The sequence below is a fragment of the Balaenoptera borealis genome, assembly GCF_965194805.1.
Source record: "Balaenoptera borealis genome assembly, chromosome: 16".
Classification (NCBI taxonomy): Eukaryota; Metazoa; Chordata; class Mammalia; order Artiodactyla; family Balaenopteridae; genus Balaenoptera; species Balaenoptera borealis.
The window spans coordinates 14,501,375-14,523,859 of record NC_138872.1 but is presented as its reverse complement, the minus strand read 5'-3'; the positions used below and the strand labels follow the sequence as shown (position 1 = coordinate 14,523,859).

Here is a 22,485-nt window from a genome sequence, read left to right as displayed (position 1 = left end):
ACCCTCATAATCCTCTTCCTAAAAAAAAAAAAAAAAAGCATTTATGGCAGTGGGCAAAAATTGTGAAGATCTTTGTGTTTGTATTAGTTTTCTATGACTGTGTAACTAAGTGTTAAGGACCTGGGTCCTTGAAGTCTAATCAGTAGAAATTGATAAGAGGCCACAGTGGAAATTGCATTGTCAATATCTGCTTGCTGATCTGCCTCTTCCCCATCCTCCCTCCAGCCATTTCCCCTCCTCTCCCACCCCTTTCCCATTGCTCCCCTCCCCTCCTGCTAGACTATTCAGACCGATTCATCACCTCTGAGGACCAGTCCCTGAGCTCCGTGCTAACAAGATTGAGCCATGGAGTTGGGGACCTGGGAAGCTATAGAACTCAGACCCCATCCCCCTGTCACTTTCCCTGTTTCCCCCCTTATTCTTGCAATAATTTCCCCTCTGTTTTTTAAACCATTCATTCAACAGATGTTTATTGGAGCACCACCTATATGCTGGAATCAGCCTGAGATTCACTATCTCTGCCGTAGATTCAATGCTGGGATTTCTACCCTTGCAAGACCCACTTATGTCATATTGTCCAGATAACTGAGAAGAGAGATATCCATACACATCACAAAGAAAATATAAAGTCATAATTAATTTTATTCTAATAGAGCTATCAGGAGGATTGTAGGATGGCGTCATGTTCCCCTAAGAGATGTTGAAGTTTTAACCCCCAGTACCCGTCGATGTGGCCTTATTTGGAAATAGGGTCTTTTCATGATCAAGTTAAGATGTGGTCATTAGTGTGGACCTTAATCTGATATGACTGTGTCTTTACTAAAAAAAGGGGGGGGGGAGGAAGCAACATGCAGAATTTGGACACAGAGACAGACATGTACAGTATTACCATGGGCCAGCGGCTGTTGACTATAGGTGAACTTTGCTGCCCTGGCAGAAGGGTCCTGCTGTGGTGAACCCGGGTGGACTCTTCTGTGGTGGATATCTATTGTTGTTAGTTTTTTTGCTTTTGTTTTTGTTTGGTCCTCTGACATCCATACTGCCTTTTTGTGATAACAAGCACTTCAACTTTCCTTTGAGGAACCACCCTATTCCCATTAAGGTCTGCCATATACACTCACATAGGCTATGCACTGCACAACTTCAGAGGATCCATCCATTTAAACTGCTGAGTGGTGCCCACTGGAATGGAGCAGTACCCAAACTATACAACAGTCAATGGCAGCTATTGAATGACAGTCCAATAAATTGCCCATCCTTCTCCTGGCCTAGGTGGGGTTGATTCATTCTGATATAGATGCCATGAAGCCACTGCCCATTAATTCCTGCTATGTGGATCCCTGGGGTTATCCTGGTTATTGTTCTTTCCAACTCCAATCAATTCCTTTTTAATTTAATTAGCCAGAGATACTTTCTGTTGCCAACAAAGAACTCCCAACAAGTCACAATCTACACCTCACACTGGTAGCCAGATCTCAGCAAAGGGTGTTGAGTATTAAGATTAAAGTTAGTTTTTATTCATTATCTATTCATTTGTTCATATAATAAATAATTGTGGCAACCTCTTAGATTTGTATATTTATTAAACTGGGAAACTGTTTTACTAAATATACAAATCTAGGCTGTCTGCAATGTTAATGGTGATCCCTAGGGTTGTGCAGTGCACAACGTGTGCACCTCTACCGAACAGCCCTGGACACCACTCTCTCCTCCAATAGCCATGTTTCCCCAAATGCATGGAGACCCCTTCACCTCAGCAGGGGCAAGAGGGTGGGCCTTGCCCTGATGTGCCAGGATCCCCTCCCTGCCTGGACATCACATTTCCTGGTTCCTTCCAAGAGCCCAGTCTGTGCTGGGAACAGTCTTCGATGACACTGTAGTAAACAGGGGTGGCCTCCTGGGGCGGAAGCTGGGGCACGGCCAGCCAGCACCGAAATAGTCCATGGAAAGCCTCCCGGCAGCTCTGGGACACGAGGGCATAGATGATGGAGTTGACTGTGCTGTTCACATAGATACAAAGGCAGCAGAAGAGAAGGAAGCCGAGGTTGAGGCAGGGCGGGCTCAGGAAGGAATTCACCACCACCAGGGTGGGATAGGGCAACCACAGCAGAGCAAAAAGGACGACCACCACAGCCAGCATCTTGGTGACCTGCAGGGTAAGACAGGAAAAAAGAAAGGCATGGGTGCCAAGGGAGAACCCTGGGTTCTGGGTCTCTCCGTGAGCTTGTGGGAGGAGTAACCCCAAAGAGTATCCGGGCCTTGCCAAGCTGTGCCCTCATGCATGCTCTCCCTTCAACTCCATCCCCACCTAGAAAACCATTATATAGTCTTCCCTGCCCTGCTCAAGCTTTTGGAAACCTCCCAGCTGCAATCTACCTCCAAAGCCCTTGGCTGGGCTACCACAGACTGTAAGCAAATTCATTCATCCACTGAGCCTCAGCTCCTTCTTCTATAAGATGGAGACACAGTGCTGCCTTCATCATAGGTGGACGTGAGGAGTGAAGGAGTTAATGCCAGTAAAGAATGTAGAACAGTGCCAGGCGTGTAGTAGATGCTTATGTGGGTTTACTGTGGGTTTACTGCTGCTGCTGCTACTACTACTAACATAACCTCTACTACTATTACTATTGCAATAGCATGAGGTTCAGAGCTGGGCAGAGCTGGGTTAGAATCCTGGCTCCACCACGAACCAGCTGTTTGGCCTTAGACATGTCCCTCTCTCCCCAGCATTCCCAGCCACATGCTCCCTTCCGGCTCTTTCACTCACCCTGCTCCCTCCCTCCTGACGCTCCTTCCTGCCTTTGCCCTGGACCGCCTGTAATGCCTCTCCCTGCTCCCTCCTCTTCACTTCCTAACTCTTCAGATCTCAGCCAGCACTTCCCTGACAGCATAGACTAAATAAAGCCTCCTAGAGGTGGTACACGCTGGAAGGTGTTTCAAAAGATGCACAGTTTCTAAATTCCGGAATGAAGTCACCACAAGGGGACATCTGTCAGTGGAGCCGGACATCCTTAATACCTGGGAGGACAGCAGCTCACAGGTGCTCCTACCCCCGGGGTCCTCAGTGACCCCTTCAGAGACCAAAACGTGGGTGGCAAGAGTTCACTTACTAGAGCTTAAATTGCCCAAATAGTTCTGGCACTGGTTCTGTCCAGAAAACCCTGGATACATTCAATCAGCTCTGGGGAATACGGGAGAGACAACTTTCTCATCAAGGAAGAAGCTAGTCTGGAATGTTCCAGCTTATGATCATGTCTCAGAGTCCCTGAGTTTAGTTCCTTTCCTAAGAGGCTTGGTTCTGGCTAAGGCAATAAACTCCTGTGCTATAATATTCTCCAGGAACCGTGAAATCGTAGGAATTCCCTAGTAGGTCTTGACTCGTGATTTTACCAAATTCAGATCCTGTTCCATTCCATTTTAGGTTCGTTTGGGTGATAAATGCTGGATGGCAGTGTGTGGGCTCTGGACCCAGGTTGCCTGGGTTCAAATCTTGGTTCTGTCACTTACCAGCTCTGTAACCTTGGGCAGCCTCTCTGTGACTCAGTTTCCTCATGTGTCAAACTGAGATGATAACAGTTCATACATCATAGAGTTGTTATAAAAATTCAAAATGTAAATTTGTATAAGCACTAAGTCCAGTGCCCGGCACATAGCAAATACCCAACAAATGTTAATTGTTGTTGTTGTTGTTATTATTATTCTCCACCTTGCACTGGGCTTTCTGATTTACTTTAATGCGTCTTCCCTGTTGGAATTGTACATTGCATTCTGCAAGGACTCTCGTAGGCATGAAAGGAACACTCGGTCCATAGATACAGCCCACCCAGTATGAAAAAAGACATTAATGCCCCAATAAAACAACAATAATAGGTACCATATGTTGAATACTTACTATATGCCAGATTTATAATATTTACTACCATCCGTTGAGGTAGATGAGCACTATAATTGTTCTCATTTTACAGAGGAGGAAATCAAGTCTCAGCAAGGTGAAGTGACTTACCCAAAGCCACACAGCAAGACATTAGCAAAGCTAGGAGCCAGAACCCAGGTCTGGAATACTCTTTTCACCACCAGAAGTTTCACCTAAAGCATGCAGGCAGGAGTTTGACCCCAGTCCTTCCAGGTTGAGCCTGAGAGTGGTAAACACTAGTAAATAAGCCAGTGGGAGGGCAGGAGGTGCATTTGTCTGGCACCTAAAGTCAATATTTCAAACCTGCTCAGCCTGTGCCCTGCCCCCTTCCCTCTAATAGTTGCTTTGACCTAAAGTGGCTGCAAGCAGGATGGACCTAAGGGGCTTTTGAGGGCAGCTGGAAGAGCCCGCAACAGTGTGCCCACTGGAGAGGCAGGGACATGGCACATGTGGTCCTTGCCTGCCTCAGGAGTGACTCAGCCAGGACAAGGTGTCCTCCCGCCTCCCCCGTGAGCTGTGGGTGGGGGTGGAAGGCTGAAGATAAAGACCATTTGGGCCCAGACAGCGCTCCTCCCACCTGCATTCCTAGAAAACCCTTGGGAGTCTGCACTGCTGGAATGGGGGTGGAGGAAACGAGGAGCCTGGACACATGCGTTCCTGCACCCAGTTCCCTTACAGTGTCGCCTCTGTCGCTCCCTTGTCCCCTCTAAGCCTGTTTCCTTGTCCATAAAAATAGGTATGAAACCTCCCAAATAGGGGTACTATCAGGAACCATCAGAGAATCAGGCACACAGTAAGTGCTCAATAAATGCTGAATTTCTCTCCATCTCCCCAGAACCCATCCTCTTGGGCTTTCAGACTGTCCCGGCCCGTTGGAGCAGTTTTAGCGCCAGATGGCGTAGTATAGTCTTGGGAAAGTCACTTCACCTCTCTGAGCCTCACTTTCCCCATCAGTAGAAGAAAGAGAATAACAGCTACGGTGTAGGGACTCGCTGAGGAAGTTTAATAACAAACCGAGATGAATTTAGCATTTAGTTTGTGACATTGACTCTAAATGAATCATGCCATTTCTGTGCCATTACCTCATACAACAGGAGAGGCAATGGAGTCTCAGAAACGCTCAGAAGTGATGTCGCCAAAAAACAAGCCGAGTAAGTGGCACCATCTGGACTTGAACTTGAGCTTGACTCTAGGTGGGCCCAAGCTTCCATCCACCAATCTGCTGCTGGCTCAGTACAGGGGTCCGAATGAGGAGGGACGTCCCTACCTGCTTTCAGGGGTTGAGGTCACCCCTCCTGCCGTGGGAGGAGAAGCGCCCTTGGCCAGCGGGGCCGCCCTGGTGCACAGAGCCCGATCGTCCCCAGTCACCAGGAGGCAGCGGCCCCGCGAGGAGGACACGTGCTATGAGTGCATAGGACACGGTGGCCAGGCCCAGGGGCAGCGCGTAGAAGAGAGCAAAGTCCGGGAAATAGACAGGCGGGTAGAGAGCGTGACACGCGGTAGCCGCCGTGCTCCTGTACGCCGTCGGCTCACACGGTCTCGCGCGTGTCCACCAGGAAGAGCCAGAGTGCGTAGGCGCCGGTGCCCAGCCACACCCGCGCTGCAGTGCGCTTGGTCCGTGCCGCGGTGGACAGAGCCTGGGCGCTCAGAGGATGGCAGGTGGCGAGGTAGCGCTCCACCTTGGACGCGTTGATGCCCATGTACTGCAGGTAGGTGATGCCCAGGCAGCCTGCGTGGCCGAAGACCCAAACCCAAGCGGATGCCGCCTCGGCCACGGTGGGCACTTCAGAAGCCAGGAGCACCAGCAGGTCCGAGGTGGCCAGACTCACCAGGTAACAGTTGGTGGGTGTGACCATGTGGCGGCTCCGGACCACCACCAGCACCACCATGGTGTTGAATATTTATTTGTTATCTTTCTTATCCCAACAGAAGCAGGCTACATAAGAATCACAGCTACATACCCAATACGCAGACAAGTGCCTTGTATATGAGAGGAACTCAATAAATATTTGTTAAATGAACTTATTAAATAAAGGCTCAGAACAGTTAAAGAAGAAAACTTGCCCAGTGTCACACCACCAGGAAGTGGCAAAGCTGTGATTTAAACACAGGCACTCTGATGCTAGAGCCCAAGCTTATAACCATTATGCAATAACATTATAGTTAACTTTGATGCAGAGGAGAAATAAATAAAATTTGGGATGGTGTCCAATAAGAAAATAAGACCCAAAAGAGATTAATTTTACTCTAGTTATTGGGGTTAGAGTACGGCAGCATCAGCTGGAAAAATAAGACTGGGTTTGCAGAGCAAGTCTGACCTAGAAGATTAACTTTAATTTAAGTCCAGGAAGAAACCTTCTCTTAACATAAAGTTGGGGAGCTGTCCAAGGCCTCTGGTGCTGAATTCCAGGTTGGAGTTGGATGGTGTCACCTCATGGTTTTCATGTTTGAGGTCCCAGGGCACACGCCCTGGCTACTCATATGTTCCTCCACTATCCCACCCTCACTGGGGAAGACTCTTGACTTAATCACATCCACAAAACCCCTTTGGCCATGTCAGGTGACATATTCACAGGTTCTGGGGATTAGGGTATGGACAGCTTTGGGGGGCATTATTCTGTCTACCACATGCGTGGTACAAGGGAGCTGGCCTTAGGAGGCAAAGCTGATGTGCTTCCTGGGGCCTGATGTGATTCTCTCAAACATACTGGCTGTTTAAGTTGAAACTCTTGTCTGGGGGTGTATTTCTTTTCTTTCCTTTTTTTTTTTTCAACATCTTTACTGGAGTATGATTGTTCTACAATGGTGTGTTAGCTTCTGCTGTATAACATAGTGAATCAGCCATACGTATACACATATCTCCATATCCCCTCCCTCATGCATCTCCCTCCCACTCTCCCTAGGGGATGTATTTCTTAGTGCTTTGTATCTTTCCCTTTGGCCACAAACTTGGCCCGATGCAGGCTGCTTCCAGCGCCTGACTATTCCCTTCTGCAAGCCCAAAATCTTCAGGAAGGAGCCGAGACCAGAGAGAGTGCAATTCTACCTCCAGATATCTGGCCGTTCAACTAATTGTTACTGAGCCCTGGCTTAGGTTCTGCTTTAGATGCTAGGAAAACTGTGGAGGACCAGACAGCATGAAGTTGACATGTTTGTGGGGATGACATGAAACACACCAGCAAGTAAACAGAAAAAAGAGGCAGCTAAACATACAAATGCATATGGAATGAAGGATATTGATAAGGGTATGTATAAAGATGGTAAAACAACTTAATATGATAGATCAGCGGTCAGCAAACATTTTATTTAAAGAGCCAGATAGTAAATATTTCAGATTTTCTAGGCCACGTCTCAACCACTCAAATTTCCCATCAGAGCAAAAGAAGTCAGAGACAATACTTAAACTAATGAGTGTGGCAATGGTCCAATAAAACTCTATTCACGGAAACAGGCCCTATTTGGCCCACAAATTGGAGCTTGCTGACTCTGGTGATAGAGTAGAACTAGGTGGGATGGGACAGTTTTAGGTAGAATAGTCAGGGAAGGCTTCTCTGAGGAGGTGACATTTGAGCTAATGCCCAAATGATGCAAAGAAGCCGGCCATGCCGAGACTTGAAGGAAGAGTGTTCCAGGATGTGGGAATAGCAAGGGCATTGCCCCGAGGTGCAAACCAGCCTGTGAGGAGCTTAAGTCCATGTGGCCAGGGCATAGCGAGGGAGGAAGAGGCTGGCTCAGTCAAGGTTTTGTGACCCAGGAAAGAGCTCTCAAAGGGACAACTACAGAGAGTTTTTTTTTTTTTTTTTTTCTTTTGGCCTTACAGCATGCAGGATCTTAGTTCCCTGACCAGGGATTGAACCTGTGCCCCTTGCAGTGGAAGCACGGGGTCTTAACCACTGGACCGCCAGGGAATTCCCTAAAGAGAATTTAATGAAGGCATAGAGGTGGGGACTTGGTTAAGGGAATGATAGTGACACCCCCAGAGACCTGTACCTGGTAGATGGAAGCTGTGCCTCTCTGGAACTCAGGGGGAACCGTAGCAGTGGGAGCGAGGTCACCCAGAGTGTGGAACGTGGCCTTTGCCAAGTAAGCGCCCAGAAGGGATAAACAGCCTGACCTCGCTCTCCCTTCCCACTTTAAATCACCTGCCGGTGCCTCCCATTGGCTGAGCCCAACCAGGAGTCAGAGTTCAAGGGAACCAGGGTGATAGAACCACAAATGTCAGACTCCTGGGAAAGAGAGCAGGTGAGAGAAAGGCAGAGAATGACCTGGAGGGAAAAACAGGGAATACCAAGTCCACAGGGTAAGGAGTTGTGATTTTATTGTAACTTCCATAGGGATGGAGTTGCCATAAAATACGGATTACCCATCAATTTGAATTTCAGATAAACAACAAATATGGGTTTCGTATAAGTAGCCTCGGGACGTACTTATACCAAACCCATATTCGTTGTTTATCTGAAATTCAAATTGAACCAGGTGTCCTGTATTTTTATTTGCTAAACCTGGCAACCCTAGATGGGAAACCCCTGAAGGAATTTGAAGCAAAGGAATAACAATCTAATAACAATCTAATAACAATCTAATAACAATCTAGAATTTAATAAATACATTTATTTATAAAATCAAGAAAATTTTAATGACTATAAATAAGTTCAGAAGATTCAGAGACATATAAATAAGTTCCAGGGGCATTTAGACACAGTCAGGGTGCAAAGTCTCCATCTACCAGGTACAGCAGCCGATGCAGATGGGAGCCTGGACAGACACCTGGCACCGGCCGGAGGAACCTTGTCTTCACTTTGCATCGTCCTTTTCTGTTTATCGAGGCCTTTCCTGCCCAATATCTCATTCCGCCCTTAACACATTCCCGTGTGCAAAGTAGGTCACATTAATTGTTGTTATGCAGTCCTTATGCAGATCTAGAAACCAAGGCTCAGAGAGGTGAAGCGACCTACCCAAGGTCACACAGGGGAGGCAGCAGAAGGGCCAAGGTTACCACTCAGGTCTGGGCAACTCCAAAGCGTTTTCCTCTCGGTGCCACTGCTCTCTGTCCTTCCAGGTATCCAGCAGGTCTGTCTAGCCATTCTAGGCGCTTGCTGCCCGGCCTGGGTTTCAGGAGCAGGATGGAGTGCCCGGGGCCAGCTGCTGGCCTCGGTGCCTGTCATATCTTCGCTGGAGCCGGGCATGAAGGTGGCGGACCCTCCTTGCCTCCTGGGTGGTGAAGAAGGAGGCAGCGATGCTGTGCCTCAGGCGGCGGGCGTAGGTCTCCAGGAGGACTGTGGAGCAAGCGACCAGCTGCAGGGCGCCTGCAGCCAGGGGGGCGGCTGTGTGCGGGCGCCGGGCAGGCAGCAGCGGGCAGCCAGGGGCGATGAAGCGCAGCTCCCATTGGAAGGAGCTGTGGGCAGAGAGGAAGGGGCTCTCCGGAGGCGGCTGGTTGAAGAGGAAAGGGATGAAGCCCAGGATGGTGTATGCAGCCTTCAAAAAGGAGAAAAAGGCCGAGTCAACAGACAGACACCCCAGCCATTCCCTGCCCCCCACCACATCCGGATGCTCGTGGGTCTGGACGGGTCCAACTTTCCCTGTCCTCATCTGCAAAATGGGCGCAAAATCTGACCATCTTGAGGAGGGTCAACTGAGATCAGGAATCTGAAACAGGCTTTTTGCGGAATGAAAAACACCATACAAATGCTATTTATATTGTTCTTACTCTCTTTGCAGAGAACACTTTAGAGAAAACCAATTCATGCTTAAGGGCATTTACTCTTTTCTGAGCCCTTAGTGAAACTTCAGATGTTCTAGCCATCAAATAAGCACAATTTTATGAAGTTGAGTCCATGAAGAGCCTCATTTAAAAGATGGGAACCTATGGTCACACCATGGGTTACATGCAGCCCACCCAGCGGTCAGTCCCAGCCAGGGTGGGTCCCAATATCCTGCTCCTAAGTATTAGGCCCTACAGTTTCCATGGGGCATGTTGGAACAAGAAGGATGGGGTCTAGAGAAGCAGGGAGGTCAGAGGTTAACCGTTTGAACTTCGGCGACGGACTTCTTGGATTGGATCCTGGCTCTGCCCACGGACATCTTCCCCATAAAGCACAGCGCTGGGGACCCACAGTACTTTTAGGGGCCTACGAAAATGTTTTATTTTCTTTTAAAATGAGAATTAAAAACCAAACTTTTAAGTTGAAGAATATGTTTTACCATATACTATTAATATATTTGTCATTATACCAATGCCATCATTAGTATTTTTTCTGGAGAAAGGTGTCCGCAGAAGTAAACCTGTCTAGGGCCCACCAAAGACACAGTGCAGCCCTGGTTCTGCACGTACAGGCTGGATGAATTGGGGCAAGTTCACTAACTTCTCTGAGCCCCGGTGTCTCCATCGGTAAATCAGCGGTGATGCTAATTCCTGTCTTTCTTACAGGATCACAGTGGCAATTAAATGAACTATTTTATTTCATCAGTTCTGGGATTCTTTTTTTTTTTTTCCACATTTTCACATCTTTGCGATGAAGGTGTGTCTTCAAATCAATATGACTGGTAACATGCTTTCTGGTCAGAGGGTGCCAGCAGCAAAACTTGTGGACTGAGTGTCCACAGTCTGGAAGAAAATGCTGGGAAACACAGTGGAGCATCACCAGTGCTCTGTCTCGAAGGCACAGAGAACAGTATCAGGTGAAAAACCAGACACTGACAGCTTGAATGGGAGGAGGTTTCAGGAAAAGCTTCACAAAATTGCTTCACTATTTGTCTTGTTATCCGTGAGAAAGATGATAAAATAAATCTATGTTAAATGATCAGTGAACTGTTTTATATGAATTAACATTCTAATGATAAGAAGGCATTGTGTCATGGTTTAAGTGGCAGCCTTTTCTTATCTAATGGTGCATAGAATGATGATGTGACTTGCCGAGAACGGCATCTTAGATTTGATGAAATACAGAAAATCAGGTAACACACTTAGCACATTGCCTGACATGTTTCTTTACTGTGACTGACAGTAAGAAATGCATTTTCTGAAGAAAATTTTCATAGAACAATACATCCCCTATCACCTATGGTATACTCTGAAATACATTTCTAGTCTATTCTATCCGTTAAAAAAAACACAGTGACCATGACCCCCTAAATTGATTAAATTGATTTTATGCAGTTTGAAGAACACTTTCCTAGTAGATACATAATAAGTACTCAGCAAATATTAGTTATTAATATTATTAACTCAGGGTCTGACACTTTGGCATGTTTTACACAATGGACTTTTGTGTGAGATCTCACCATTAAAAAGAAAAAGATTTGTGGCCAAAGAAAAGATTAAAAATCACAAAACTTGATGAGATCATAAATTTTTCTAACAGTAAATAGATGGTAAATACATATTACCATTAAAATAGTAAATATTTTAGGCTTTGCAGGCCATACAATCCCTGTTGCAATGATTCAACTTTGTAGAGCAGCCATAGACAATATGTAAACAAAGTCATGGCTAATTTGAGTCCAATAAAACTCAATTTATAAAAACAGGAAGCTGGCAGGATTGGCTGTTACTAAGGCTTCCTCCAGTCTGTTATCTACAGATGTGAGCTATTAATAATAGTCACTATTTATTAAACATCTCCTATGTGGCATGGAGCCGACTAGGTACTTCTAGAGACTACCACATTTTAAGACTCACAGTAACCTTGTAGGGTAAGGAGGATCGATCCAGTTTGTACAAGTGAGCAAAATGAGGCTGGGATATGCTGCGGCGTGTGAAGAGTGGCCTTGGGGGGCAAATTATTTTAATATCTCTGGGTGTCGGTATCCTCATCTGCGATAAGGGGTGAAAACAGAACCCACTGCCTCAGGCTGTTGTGAGAATTACCTGGTTCATCCGCCAAAGCCCCTGGATCCCACAGCGTATCCAAGGACCATGACTTGAAGGCAAGTAAAATTCAATTTTGAGTCAAGGGTTTAACAAACCCTATCCTTTCCCCCAAGGAAATGACTCTATGCCCACCTTCCTGTCACGGCACTTACATCATATTTGACGGTGAGCGTGACGGGCACAGTGGGAAGCTCCTGAGCCCAGCCCACGGCTGCCCGCGCCAGGAGAAAGGCCACGTGGTCCATGGCCACTGTCACAGCTGTGGCCATCAGGAGTAGGGTGAGCAGCCCCAGCCTTAGGAGACAACGCAGCAGCTCCCGCTGGGACAGCCTTGGCCGGGCCGCCCAGAGCAGCCAGGCTGGTGGGGAGGCCACCAGGTGTGTGGCCCCGACCTCTGCCAGCTGCTGAGCCAGCTGCCAGGTAGCATAGATGTTATCAAACTGCAGGTCAGTCAGGTATCGATGGAGGTACCAGGCTGAATCCACCAGGAGGCCCAGCATAAAGAGCCCCGTGACTGCCCGCTGGGTCCCCAGTGCTGCCACTTGGGCCAAGGACTCCAGGCCGGAGAAGTCCTCCAGGACCTGCTGAGTGACCCTGAACATGTGGAGCCGGAAGGCGGAGCCATTGCCCTGGGCCTGGAGCGTCAGGCCCTGGCTGCCTGCCTGGCCGTCAGGGCCCAGAGCCTGGGCTGCTCTGTGCAGCTGGTGAGTGGTGTTGAGCAGACTCTCCAGGGAGCCCTCCGTGACGCACCTCAGCACCTGCCCAGCTGCGTGCATGTTGGCCAAGATGTTGGGCACCACGACAATGGCCAGGGTGACGGTACTCCAGGATAGGAGCAGGCGGCGGCCCTGCTCTGTGCCCAGGGTGGGCACGCTGAGTGCAAACAGACAGCGGGCGGGGGGCACCAGGCCCAGGCCCAGGAAGGCCAGGAGGCCACAGACAGTGGCCACCATGGCCGAGGGCCCTAGAGGATAAAGCAGCAGGGACACCAGCCCATGGTAAGTCAGACCCGCGGCAGCAATGGCCAGGGAACCGCACAGGAGGAGCTGGGTCAGCAGCTGGCCACAGCTGGCTGGGACAGGCTGGGAGAAGGCAACCCAGGCGGCCTGCAGCAGGGCAAGGGCCTTGTGGAGCCCCAGGTACCAGAATCTCCACCTGCACACAAGGAAATAGGGGGAGCCTCTATCAGGAGGGTTGGGGCATTGTGTGTCTGCCCAATGCCCCTGCCCTACAAACTCGTCAACTGCCAACAGGTTCCACCCCTTTAGCCACAGTGGTGGGCACTCCTCCCAGGTGGGTCAATCAGAGTAACCCACCCCAAACCCACATGACCTAAGCTGAGCCAATCAGAGCCTTCCCCAGGATTATTCTCACTGAGTTGTCAGGGAAGAACTAGTTTCCATGCAGTTCCTGAGGATGAGAGGATGAATACCTGGACTGCTTGTGTCTTGTGAGGGCAACTGGTGCAAGGGAATGAAAGAGTCATGGAGAGAGAAGCACAAATGAAAGAAAGAGGATGAGAGAGAAATGGGGAGAGATGCTTTTTCACTTGAATTCATAGTCTTGGTCAGCTCAGTGTGACCCTGGACACTCCTTCTTTATGGATCTCATTGTCTCCTCTATAATTTAGAGGATGGGAAGAGTGGACCAGTTGATCTCTGAGGAACTTTTCTCCTCTATTGTACTCTTATTTATTCATTCAACAAATATTTATTAAGTAACTACTATGTGCTAACCATTGGAGAAACAGGAATGGATAAAACAGAGGAGAATTCCTGGCCTCATAGAGCTTCCATGGAAGAGTGAGAGCAGAGGAATAGTAAGAAGAGGTTGGGCTCTGGATACATTTTGCTGGAAGAGCCAACACGATTGGCAGACTGATTGGTTGTGAGTGTGAGAGAAAGAGGGGGGTTCAGGATGACAATGAAGTTTTGTGTCTGAGCAGCTGAAAGCACTGAGGTGTTGTTTCCTGAGATGGGAAATCTGTGGTTGAAACAGGTTTGAGTGGAGGGGGGAGAGGAAGAATTCAGCTGGCAGTCAGAAATTTGAGGTGCCAATTTTGCCATTTGGCAGAGCTGCTGAATGTGTGATTGGAAACAATCTGGAATTCAGAGGAGAGAGTGGGCTGGAGATATAAAGCTGGGAGTTGTGGATTGATAGACGGTATTTAAAGCCGTGGGGTAGATGAGATTCCTTAAGACAGTGTGTTGACGGGAAGGAGAGAGCTCGGAGGACAGAGCCTAGTGGCACTCCGGGGTTCATGGGCTGGGAGGTGAGGAGGAACCAGCACAGGATACCAAGAAACCAGGTACTGTGGAGCTTGGGAAGCCAAGTCAATGAAATGTTTCAAGAAGAAGGGAGTGAGCAAATGTGTCAAGTGCTGCTGATGGGTCAAGAAAGATGGGAGCTGAGCAATGACCATTGGATTTAGCCACGTGGAAGTCACTGGTGACCTGGACAAGGGCAGGTCAGCACTGATGGTGAGGATGCTAGAGGAGACGATGGAAATTTGAAGGTGAAGAAGAAGGTATAACATAGGTGGCCAGGAAAGTGGGAGAGTAAATGAACTAGGGAAGTTATGTACATGCTGGGCGGCATTGAGGACCCACTTGAGGTTAGAGGTGATGAATTATGGTCTTCCCGGTCCCGCTGACATTTTAATTTGGGACTAAACTCCTTTCTACTGTATAATTCATATTTGAAACATGGTAGCTGTTAAAATGATAGCTAATAATTTGAATGATATCGGAATGGAAAACCAATTCTAAGTCATACTGGGTGCAAGGTCTGTGCTGAATGTTGTAAATGCTAAGGAACCAGCTGCCATTCGTTGGGTGCTTACTCTGAGCCGAGCACAATGGCAAGCCCTAAGCATGCGTTTTCTCATTCAATTCTCACAACAGTCTCGTAGACATTATTATTACTCCCATTTCACAGATGGGGAAACTGAGGCTCAAAGAGGTGAGGATTTACCCAAGGTCACACAGCCAGGGAATGGCAGAGACTGAGACCTAGCTCATACCCATCAGGCCTGACCACTGACTGTTTTCTTGCCTGTGGCCCCCAGTGTCCAAGTCCCCAGACCTACCCGGTCCTGATGAGATGCTCAGCTATCTCCCGGGGGGCCCTCATGCTTCCTGAACAGCAGCGGATCTGGGCAGGCAGGCTCAGGCAGCGAAGGTAAGTGGAGAGGAAGTGGGGGGAATTCCGTCCTCCAGAAGTGACCAGAATTATCACTTCTGCTTTTCTGCCCTGAATTAAGTGCCTCTGGTGGCCTTGTCCCGCGCTGCCTGGGCCCACCTCCCAGGGGGTTGGGCAAGCTGACTCATCCTCTTCCGGCAGGCAGGAGCCAGTGGAAGGTGTGGGAGGAGAGAAAAGGCCTTTTCCAAGTCTCTAATCCTGATAGCAGGAAGGTAGAATTAGTCCCATTTTACAGAGGAAGAAACTGAGGCTCAGAGAAGCCATACAGCTCATTAGCGGTAGTGCTGGGGCTAGAATTCAGCTCGGCTTCATGTTCCCTCCCCCTGCATAGTTATGTGCCCCCAGAAGAGCCTGATCCCTAACTCTTAGGGGGTGGAAACCCACAGGAGACAATTGGGCCTCTGCTATGACTCTTTCCAATCATCAGGGACTCTGGTCTCCCTCTCAGTTCCCTTCCTGTCTTTATCCCAACATGGACCTGGCTTCCAATCACAGTTCTGTCCCTCCCTAGCTGTGTGACCTTGGGCAGGTGATCTTGCCTCTCTGTCTCAGTTTTCTCCTCTTAAAAGAGCGTATTGATAAGAACAGTTAACATTTATCGAGCACTTGTTAAGTATCAGGCACGCTGCTATATAGCTTCTATTAGCGTTCACTGAATCTTTTTTTTCCAACAACCCTTTGTGGCGGGGACTGTTATTTCCATTCTTCAGTTCAGAAAACTGGGCTCCAGAGACTTAAGTCCCTTAACCCAGCCGCTCAGTTAGTAACGGGTAGAGCCACGATTTATAGTCAGCATCCTTCCTCCAGAGTTTACTGGTCAGCCACTGGGCCCTACTGGTGGGGAGGGAAGAATTCACAAGATTCATGTTGACCTTGGGATGCATCTGGCACTGCCAAGAGCAGACACTCAGTGAATGTGAATTCTCTGTTTGTGGGCTCTGCCGCAGTCACTGCCCTGCAGGTGTGCTTCTGGGCTGTTCTGAAAGCCAGTCCCTTCCTGGAAAGCAGACCCTCCTCCCCCCTACACTCCAGTGTCTCTGTGCCCCATCACTGCCAGCAGGACCACCTCCGCCAGGAGGTCTCTCCTGAGCCCCCAGCCCCCCACCCTACAGGATGGACTGGGGCGGGGGGCACAGTTAGGCAGTATTCCAGACTCCCTGTCATTTCCTTTCTAAGGACATTGCCTGGGTCACTTGCTCAGGCCTGAAGGAGCGTGTCCCATGGCCCAGATAAGGGAAGTGGCATTCTCATAGTCACACAATTGGATGAGACACCTGTAGTTCTCAGAGGGCTTAACACCCTTCCTGGATCACAAGCCCCTCTAGGAAGCCAGGCCACTGTCAAGTCTGCAAAGAACTGGGCACACAGAGTAGACCAAGAGCAGGAAATGCAGGCACCTGCAGTGGCCACCTAAGGTAAGGAGCAGCGGGCCAGGTGGAAACAGCGGTGAACTGCCATGTGGAGGCCCTACGAAAAGGGTAGCTTCTACTCCGCTCCAGCTAAGGGTTGAAGCCCCTCGAAAATGAGGCCCAACATTACCAGGGTGGCCAGTTTTTCCAAAGATGCCAGTCATTCCCAATTTTATGTAGAAGTCTCCAAGCTTCCAAAGCCAGTATTTTTAAAAAATGAAATACCATTTTGCAGGCCAATCTTGGTAGGTCTGTGAGCCAAAGCCAGCATGAAGGCCACCAGTTTACAAGTTCTGACAGAGGCCTCAGTAGGACTGATGCAGGGAGCTGTCTAGCTGTTCCTCTGATCTGCAGGGTCCCTGGGGTGGAGGTGGCAGACCTTCACTCAAATGCCAGCTATGCCACTTACTGTGCTGTGTGACCTTGGGAAAGACACTGTCCCTCTCTGAACTTGGATGTACTCTGCTATAATGAGGAGAATACTAGTACGTGCTTCTTAAGGTTGAGAATTCAATGTGATAATGTATGTTCAGTGCCCAGTAAACAATATGTAAATGCTCCAGGCCAGCTCTTTCCAACCTGGACTGATAGCTTGGCCTGAGTGAGCCCCAGGTTTCTCAGACCAGATCGTACAGGCCTCTATGATGCCCACTGGACCAGATCCCATGGCCTAGGTCCCATCACACAGGAAACTTCAGGGCATTGTGCTGGTTGGAGGGAAAAGTCCTGGAAAACACTGGCATTTGCCTAGTTACTGCACTGGCACGAGGGAGCTGATTGGTTAAGGAACATGTTGGTCATTTCCCCAGGGCCTCTAGTGGATGCATAAGATCTGGGAGGATGTGAGCATAGGGAGGGAAAGGGCAGAAGATATTTTTGGCTTTTCTCAGCACATACAGGCAGTCACTTCTGCCTATATAAGGCTGGCCTGAGCCTAAGCCCACAACATCCGGAAGGAGTGTCTGAATCATCAAAAATAGAATGAGTTTTGTTGAGGGGAATTCTGGGTGGAGGATTCAGAGCCATAAGACAGAACATGAAGAGGAAGTGGTAAGTCTTCAGATCTAGAATCATAATCAGAGGTCCATAGAATATTAGAGTCATTGAATTTTACAGCTTGTGGGGGTAGAATGTTGCCACCATCCAGTTGGCTTCAGAATGTGGAGAGGTGGCTAGAGTCTTATCAAACAGGCAGTGCTCTCTTAGAGAAATGGTGTGAGTCACATAGAAAGTTTTTAAATTTCTAGTGGTCACATTATAAAAGTGAAAATAATTTTAATAAAATATTTTATTCAACCTAATACATCCAAAATATTATCCTTCTAACATGTAATTAATACAAAAAATTATAAAGGAGGACCTGGATTGGCTGCATCAAAGGACTCTCTTACATTCTGGCTTCTGTTGGTATGACGGTTAATTTTATGTGTCAACTTGGTTGGGTCACGGTATCCAGATATTTGATCAAACATTATTCTGGATCTTTCTGTGAGGGTGTTTCCAGATGAGATTTACATTTAAATCAATGGAGTTTTAATAAGGCAGGTTGCTCTTCATAATGTGGTGGGCCTCGTTTAATCATTTGAAGGCCTGAATAGAACAAAAGGCTGACTTCGCCTGAGCAAGAGGGAATTCTGCTAGCAGGCTGCCTTTGGGCTTGAACTGCAACTCTTTCCATACGTACACATCTTGTTGGTTCTGTTTCTCTGGAGAACCCTCACCAATACAGCTGTGTTTGCCCATTGGGGAACCCCAGCAGGAGAGCTGAGAGAGAGAGAGGGGAGAAAGATCCAGGGCAGCTACCTCCCTGTGAAGTCATCAAGGGCTGGATGTGTCCCTGGACTAAAGTTGCCAGCTCCAGGTCAGCAGCTGTCCCGCAGACCCCGGGCTGAGAGGTGCTTCTCCATGACTAGACCTCCCTCTCACCACCAGGGTCTATGCTTTCTCTTGTGGTTTCCATAAGTGACCACCTGCCCACACCTTGTAACTAGACCCTCCTCTCTCAGATGGGGAAACCAAAGTCCAAACAGTAAAGGGCCTGCTTAAGGTCATACAGATGTTATGGGTGGAGCCAGCTGTCCAATGCGGCTTACTGAACTCCTCACTCAATGACTTTTACTCACCTTTTTCCCTCATTTACCATCACAGCTTCCATTCCTCTGCCCACATGATCCTGCAGTTCTATTTGACGTTTGTGCCGGAGTCTGTCCGTGTCCATGCTATCACTCCACATTTCATCACGTCTGCTTGTGGCCATGTTTCCACGGTGTGCTTGCTCCATGTTTTATTTAAATGCCCCTCTTCCCCAGTGATGGTCACCTTGGTGGCCTCCAGCTCCTTGGTACCTCAAACAACTGTGGCATGAATATCCTCCTACATTGTCTCCTTAGGGACCCATGCGATAATTTTGCTGGGATAGAAGCCCAAGAACAGGATGGGCCATAGGGAATGCAGACAATGAATCCCCGATTACCGCCAAGTTGCTTGCCAGGCTGATGGTAATACTTTGTTGTCTCGCCAACAGAAAACAAGGGTTTCCGTGTCCTCCCATTTCACCATCACTCACTGTCCACTTTTCTAGTTTTTGCCAGTCTGATTGGCATGTTGTTGAACCTTGGTTTAACTTGCACTTACCTGATTACAAGTGGTCTGAGCATCTCTTTATAAACCCGCTGGCCACTTACATATCCCTTTTTAGAACGGCATATTCGTAACTTTCACCCAGTTTTCTCTTGGGTGTTATGGTGGAAGGCTTCCAAAGTTGGTGACTAGCCATCTTCTGCCCTGTATGCGGATGACACTCCCCCCATCAAGGAGCGGAGTTATTTCCCTCCCCTTGAACCAGGCTAACCCTGTGACCCGCTTTGACCAATAGAATGTGGCAGAATTAACGTTCTTGGACTCCCAAGCCCACGCCTTAAGGGGACTTGTAGCTTCTGCTTTTGCCTTCTGAGAAGCCCACTGCCATGTACAGAGGTCCAGGCTGTACTCCTGGAGAAGCCACGTGACCCTGGAGGGTCCACAGCCATCATGGACTTTCCAGCGCCAGCTAAACCCCCAGCTGAGTGGCCCCAGCCACACCATGTACAGCAGAGACAAAACCAGGCCTGCAGAACTCTGACCAAGTGCAGAAATGTGTTGTGTTTTAAGGCCCTGAACTTTGGGGTGATTTGTTATGCAGCCTCCGGTAAGTGTTTTGTTTTTGTCTCTTCTGGCTTCTGGGTATTCCTTGTGTATTCCAGATGAGTCCTTGGTAAATTTCTGATGACTCTGTACCACCCCTGCCATCTCCTTTCCTCCCACACCACCTTGAGCACATGGGTGACTCCTACTGGTCTCAGCCCAGGGCCGCCTCCTCAGAGAAGTCCTCCCTGATCACCCTGGCTAACATAGCCTCTGAGTAGGTTTCTCACATTGGCCAGTTTCATTTTCTTCTTAGCCCACGTTATGACCCGGAGTCACTTTACCTATTTGTTTACCTGCCTACTGCCTGTCTCCTGGGCTAAGTTCTATGTGGCTAGGGACAGTGAACTAGCACGTAACAGATTCTAAATAAATACTGTTGAATGAATAAATGGAAGAATGAGTGAATAAAGAAATGAGCCAAACAGACCCCAGATTGAAGAGTGAGTTTGCTTTCTCATAAATTCTGGTATAGATTTACTTATCAAATGTTTACTAAGCATCTACTTTGTGCCAGAAACCGTTCTAGGAACTGGAGTTACAACACTGGACAAAATAAAGTTTGTATTCTCACAGGTTTATTTTCTAGAGGGAGAGAAAGTTAATAAACAAGAAAATAAATAATACAGTGTCCTGACTAAATATTAAGGAGAAAAATATAGCAGGATAAGGGTATAAAAAGTAATGAGGGTGATATTTTAGACCTGATGGTCAGGGAAGCTTCTCTGGGGAGGTGACATTTGAGCAGAGACCTGAATAAAGTGAGAAACAAGCATATATTTAGGAGCAAAGTGTTCTAGGTAATGGATACAGCATGTGCAAAGGCCCTGAGGCAGGAGAGTTTGAGTATGTGGCTGGAGTAGAGTGGAGAGGGGAGAGCAGTAAGGAAGTGAGGTCAGGGAGGTCAATTCTGTGAAACCCCCAGTTCCAGAATTTAGGGCTTTGAAGCTCTTTTATGGCCACAAAGGCAAATAATCTCCAGGCCCAGGGTTGATTAACATTCTTTATTTTATAGAATTCTCAATCAGAAGTATTTGAAATCACGATTCATCTGGTTATAAGCCCCTTGGGTTTCTCTGTGAATGAATTTCTCCACTGCCCCATCCAATAGGAGTGCACGCCCCACCCCAAGGGGCTGTAACTGTGACTAAATCTTGAAGTAACCCCACGGGAAGGACAGGGAACCCATTCTCCCTCCTCCCCACTGCTCCCAGGGGAACATCCATGACTCACTTGTGCTGTTTCAAGAACAAGTTCAGTCCCTGGGTGCTGCTTCCCAGCCCGAGCTGCTTGGGGAACCTCATCCCTCAGAGGCGTAGGAAGTTGGGGATGAGCTTTCTGGGCCCCTCAGCAGGTGCCTTTTCTGATGCTGGGCTAATGCCTGCCTACTGATTCCACAGATACTTCCTGAGCGCCCGCTGGGTCCAAACTGTGCTATTCACTGGGGATGCCGAGATGTTCCTACTTGAAGCGAGGAGGGGTCAGATCCTCTAGGACAGGCCCCACCAGCCACTGGCTCAGGGGAAGTCTTAAGTTGTCCTTGTCTGTAGAAGAGGATTATGGTGTTTCCCTGCCTGAGACATTTGACCTTTTACAAGGCCCCAATTTATCTTCTGACTTTTCTCTCACCCCTAAAAAATGTGGCCTTTGCTAATCAAACATGCTTACCGCTTTGGGTCGGGGTGGGGAGGTAAAGACCAGCTCCTGGAACAAGAAGAAGCCTGCAGCCACGAAGGCCCCTGCGGGCCATGTGCGGGAGGGGCCTGGCTGGAGGGGCCATGGGTCACCTGTGAGAGGGCATGGCCCAGACTTGGCCTGACCCTGGAACTGTGGCCACACTGAATCAGACTGAACAGGAAAATCCTAATAAGCTTGGGTAGAAAGGTCTAGAACTCCCCTTGTGTGCTCGGGAGCCCGGAGAAGCAGCAAGGAGGCTTTGCACGATCTCCATGTCCTCAGGATGTCATCTGTCCCTCCCCCTGTCTCCAGGGATTGAAAATACCCCTGGCTGCTGGGTATCAGCAGGGGTGATATTTGAATAACTGGCAGAGAATTGGCCCCCACCAAGCAGAGCACACACCAGCTGTGACAGCTGGAACAGCTGGACTGGGACACAGCAGCCCCAAAGTCTCTTGAAGGAAGGTGATCCCTAAAGGCAAGATGGTCTCTCCAGATGGTAACTCGTGTAGTCAGTGAGGGATGCTTGTTGTGCTTCCCACCCTACCTATTCAAGGCAAACGCCATTCCAGATTTGCTTATTGTTGCTGAAATTGGGCTTTCTTGCGTCCTAACCACAGAACAGCTCAGAGATAAAGGAGCTTGTTGCTCAGGTGGCAGATCTGGGAGGTAGCTGCACCCTCAACTGCATGACAGAGGAGAAGGTATCCTAGACAACGAGACTATGGACCCAAGTGGACCACTGGAAGTCACCCTTGCTTGCTGCATACTGGATCACAGAGAAGAATTGCTTGATCATCCTGTAGGGTCCTGGCAGCAGATGATGGCGAGACCTTCTGGGAGGGCCCAGCCCAAAGAGAGTAACTGAGGGGGACTCAGAGGGTCTGAAATGTGTCATTGGCCAAGGTGGATGGCAGTGCTGTGACATTGGTCAGGTGGAGGTTGGCCCAGTCCGGGAAAGTGCCCAGCTGGAAGATGGTCTGTGCCCAAGTATTCATGGCCAAGCTGAGCAGCAGGACGCCCATCACGTTCATCAGGAGTCCCGTCCGCGCCTGCAACGGAGCCCAGAGTGAGGGAGGGGCCTGCTTGAGGCCCATTATACAGATGGAAAAGCCCAGGCTCAGAGTCAGAAAGTCCTTCCCCCAAGATTGCACAGCTGGGAAGTGATGGAGCCAGACACAAACCCAGGTTGGTTGACACCCAAGACCCTTCCATCTTTACACGCCTTAGGC

General features: G+C 48.7%; 2 protein-coding genes and 1 pseudogene across 9 annotated transcripts in view; all 3 read right to left on the bottom strand.

Annotated features, from left to right (window-relative positions):
• Nucleotides 1-1,721: 1,721 nt before the first annotated feature.
• On the bottom strand, nt 1,722-8,469 carry LOC309614449 (thyrotropin-releasing hormone receptor-like; annotated as a pseudogene). Its single transcript has 2 exons — nt 5,181-8,469; nt 1,722-2,149 (listed from the first exon to the last, which is right to left on the bottom strand). The product of its transcript is annotated as a thyrotropin-releasing hormone receptor-like (transcript).
• Nucleotides 8,470-8,506: 37 nt separating this feature from the next.
• OCSTAMP (osteoclast stimulatory transmembrane protein) lies at nt 8,507-22,052 on the bottom strand (the record flags this gene model as incomplete). Its single annotated transcript, XM_082362337.1, is given in 7 exon segments — nt 8,507-8,884; nt 8,887-8,967; nt 8,970-9,028; nt 9,031-9,388; nt 11,936-13,066; nt 21,245-21,315; nt 22,007-22,052. Coding segments are annotated over 7 exon segments (1,872 nt in total). The 3' UTR covers nt 8,507-8,758.
• SLC13A3 (solute carrier family 13 member 3) overlaps nt 20,138-22,485 on the bottom strand; it is a 94,850-nt gene continuing 92,502 nt past the window's right edge. For 6 of the 7 annotated variants that reach the window (XM_082362825.1, XM_082362823.1, XM_082362826.1 and 3 more), the window contains one exon: nt 20,566-22,305. In XM_082362825.1, coding sequence (XP_082218951.1) covers nt 22,129-22,305 — 177 coding nt within the window. In that variant the 3' untranslated portion in view covers nt 20,566-22,128. Of the gene's footprint in view, nt 22,306-22,485 lie in introns of all 7 variants that reach the window. The other variant, XM_082362828.1, reaches the window with a different exon arrangement.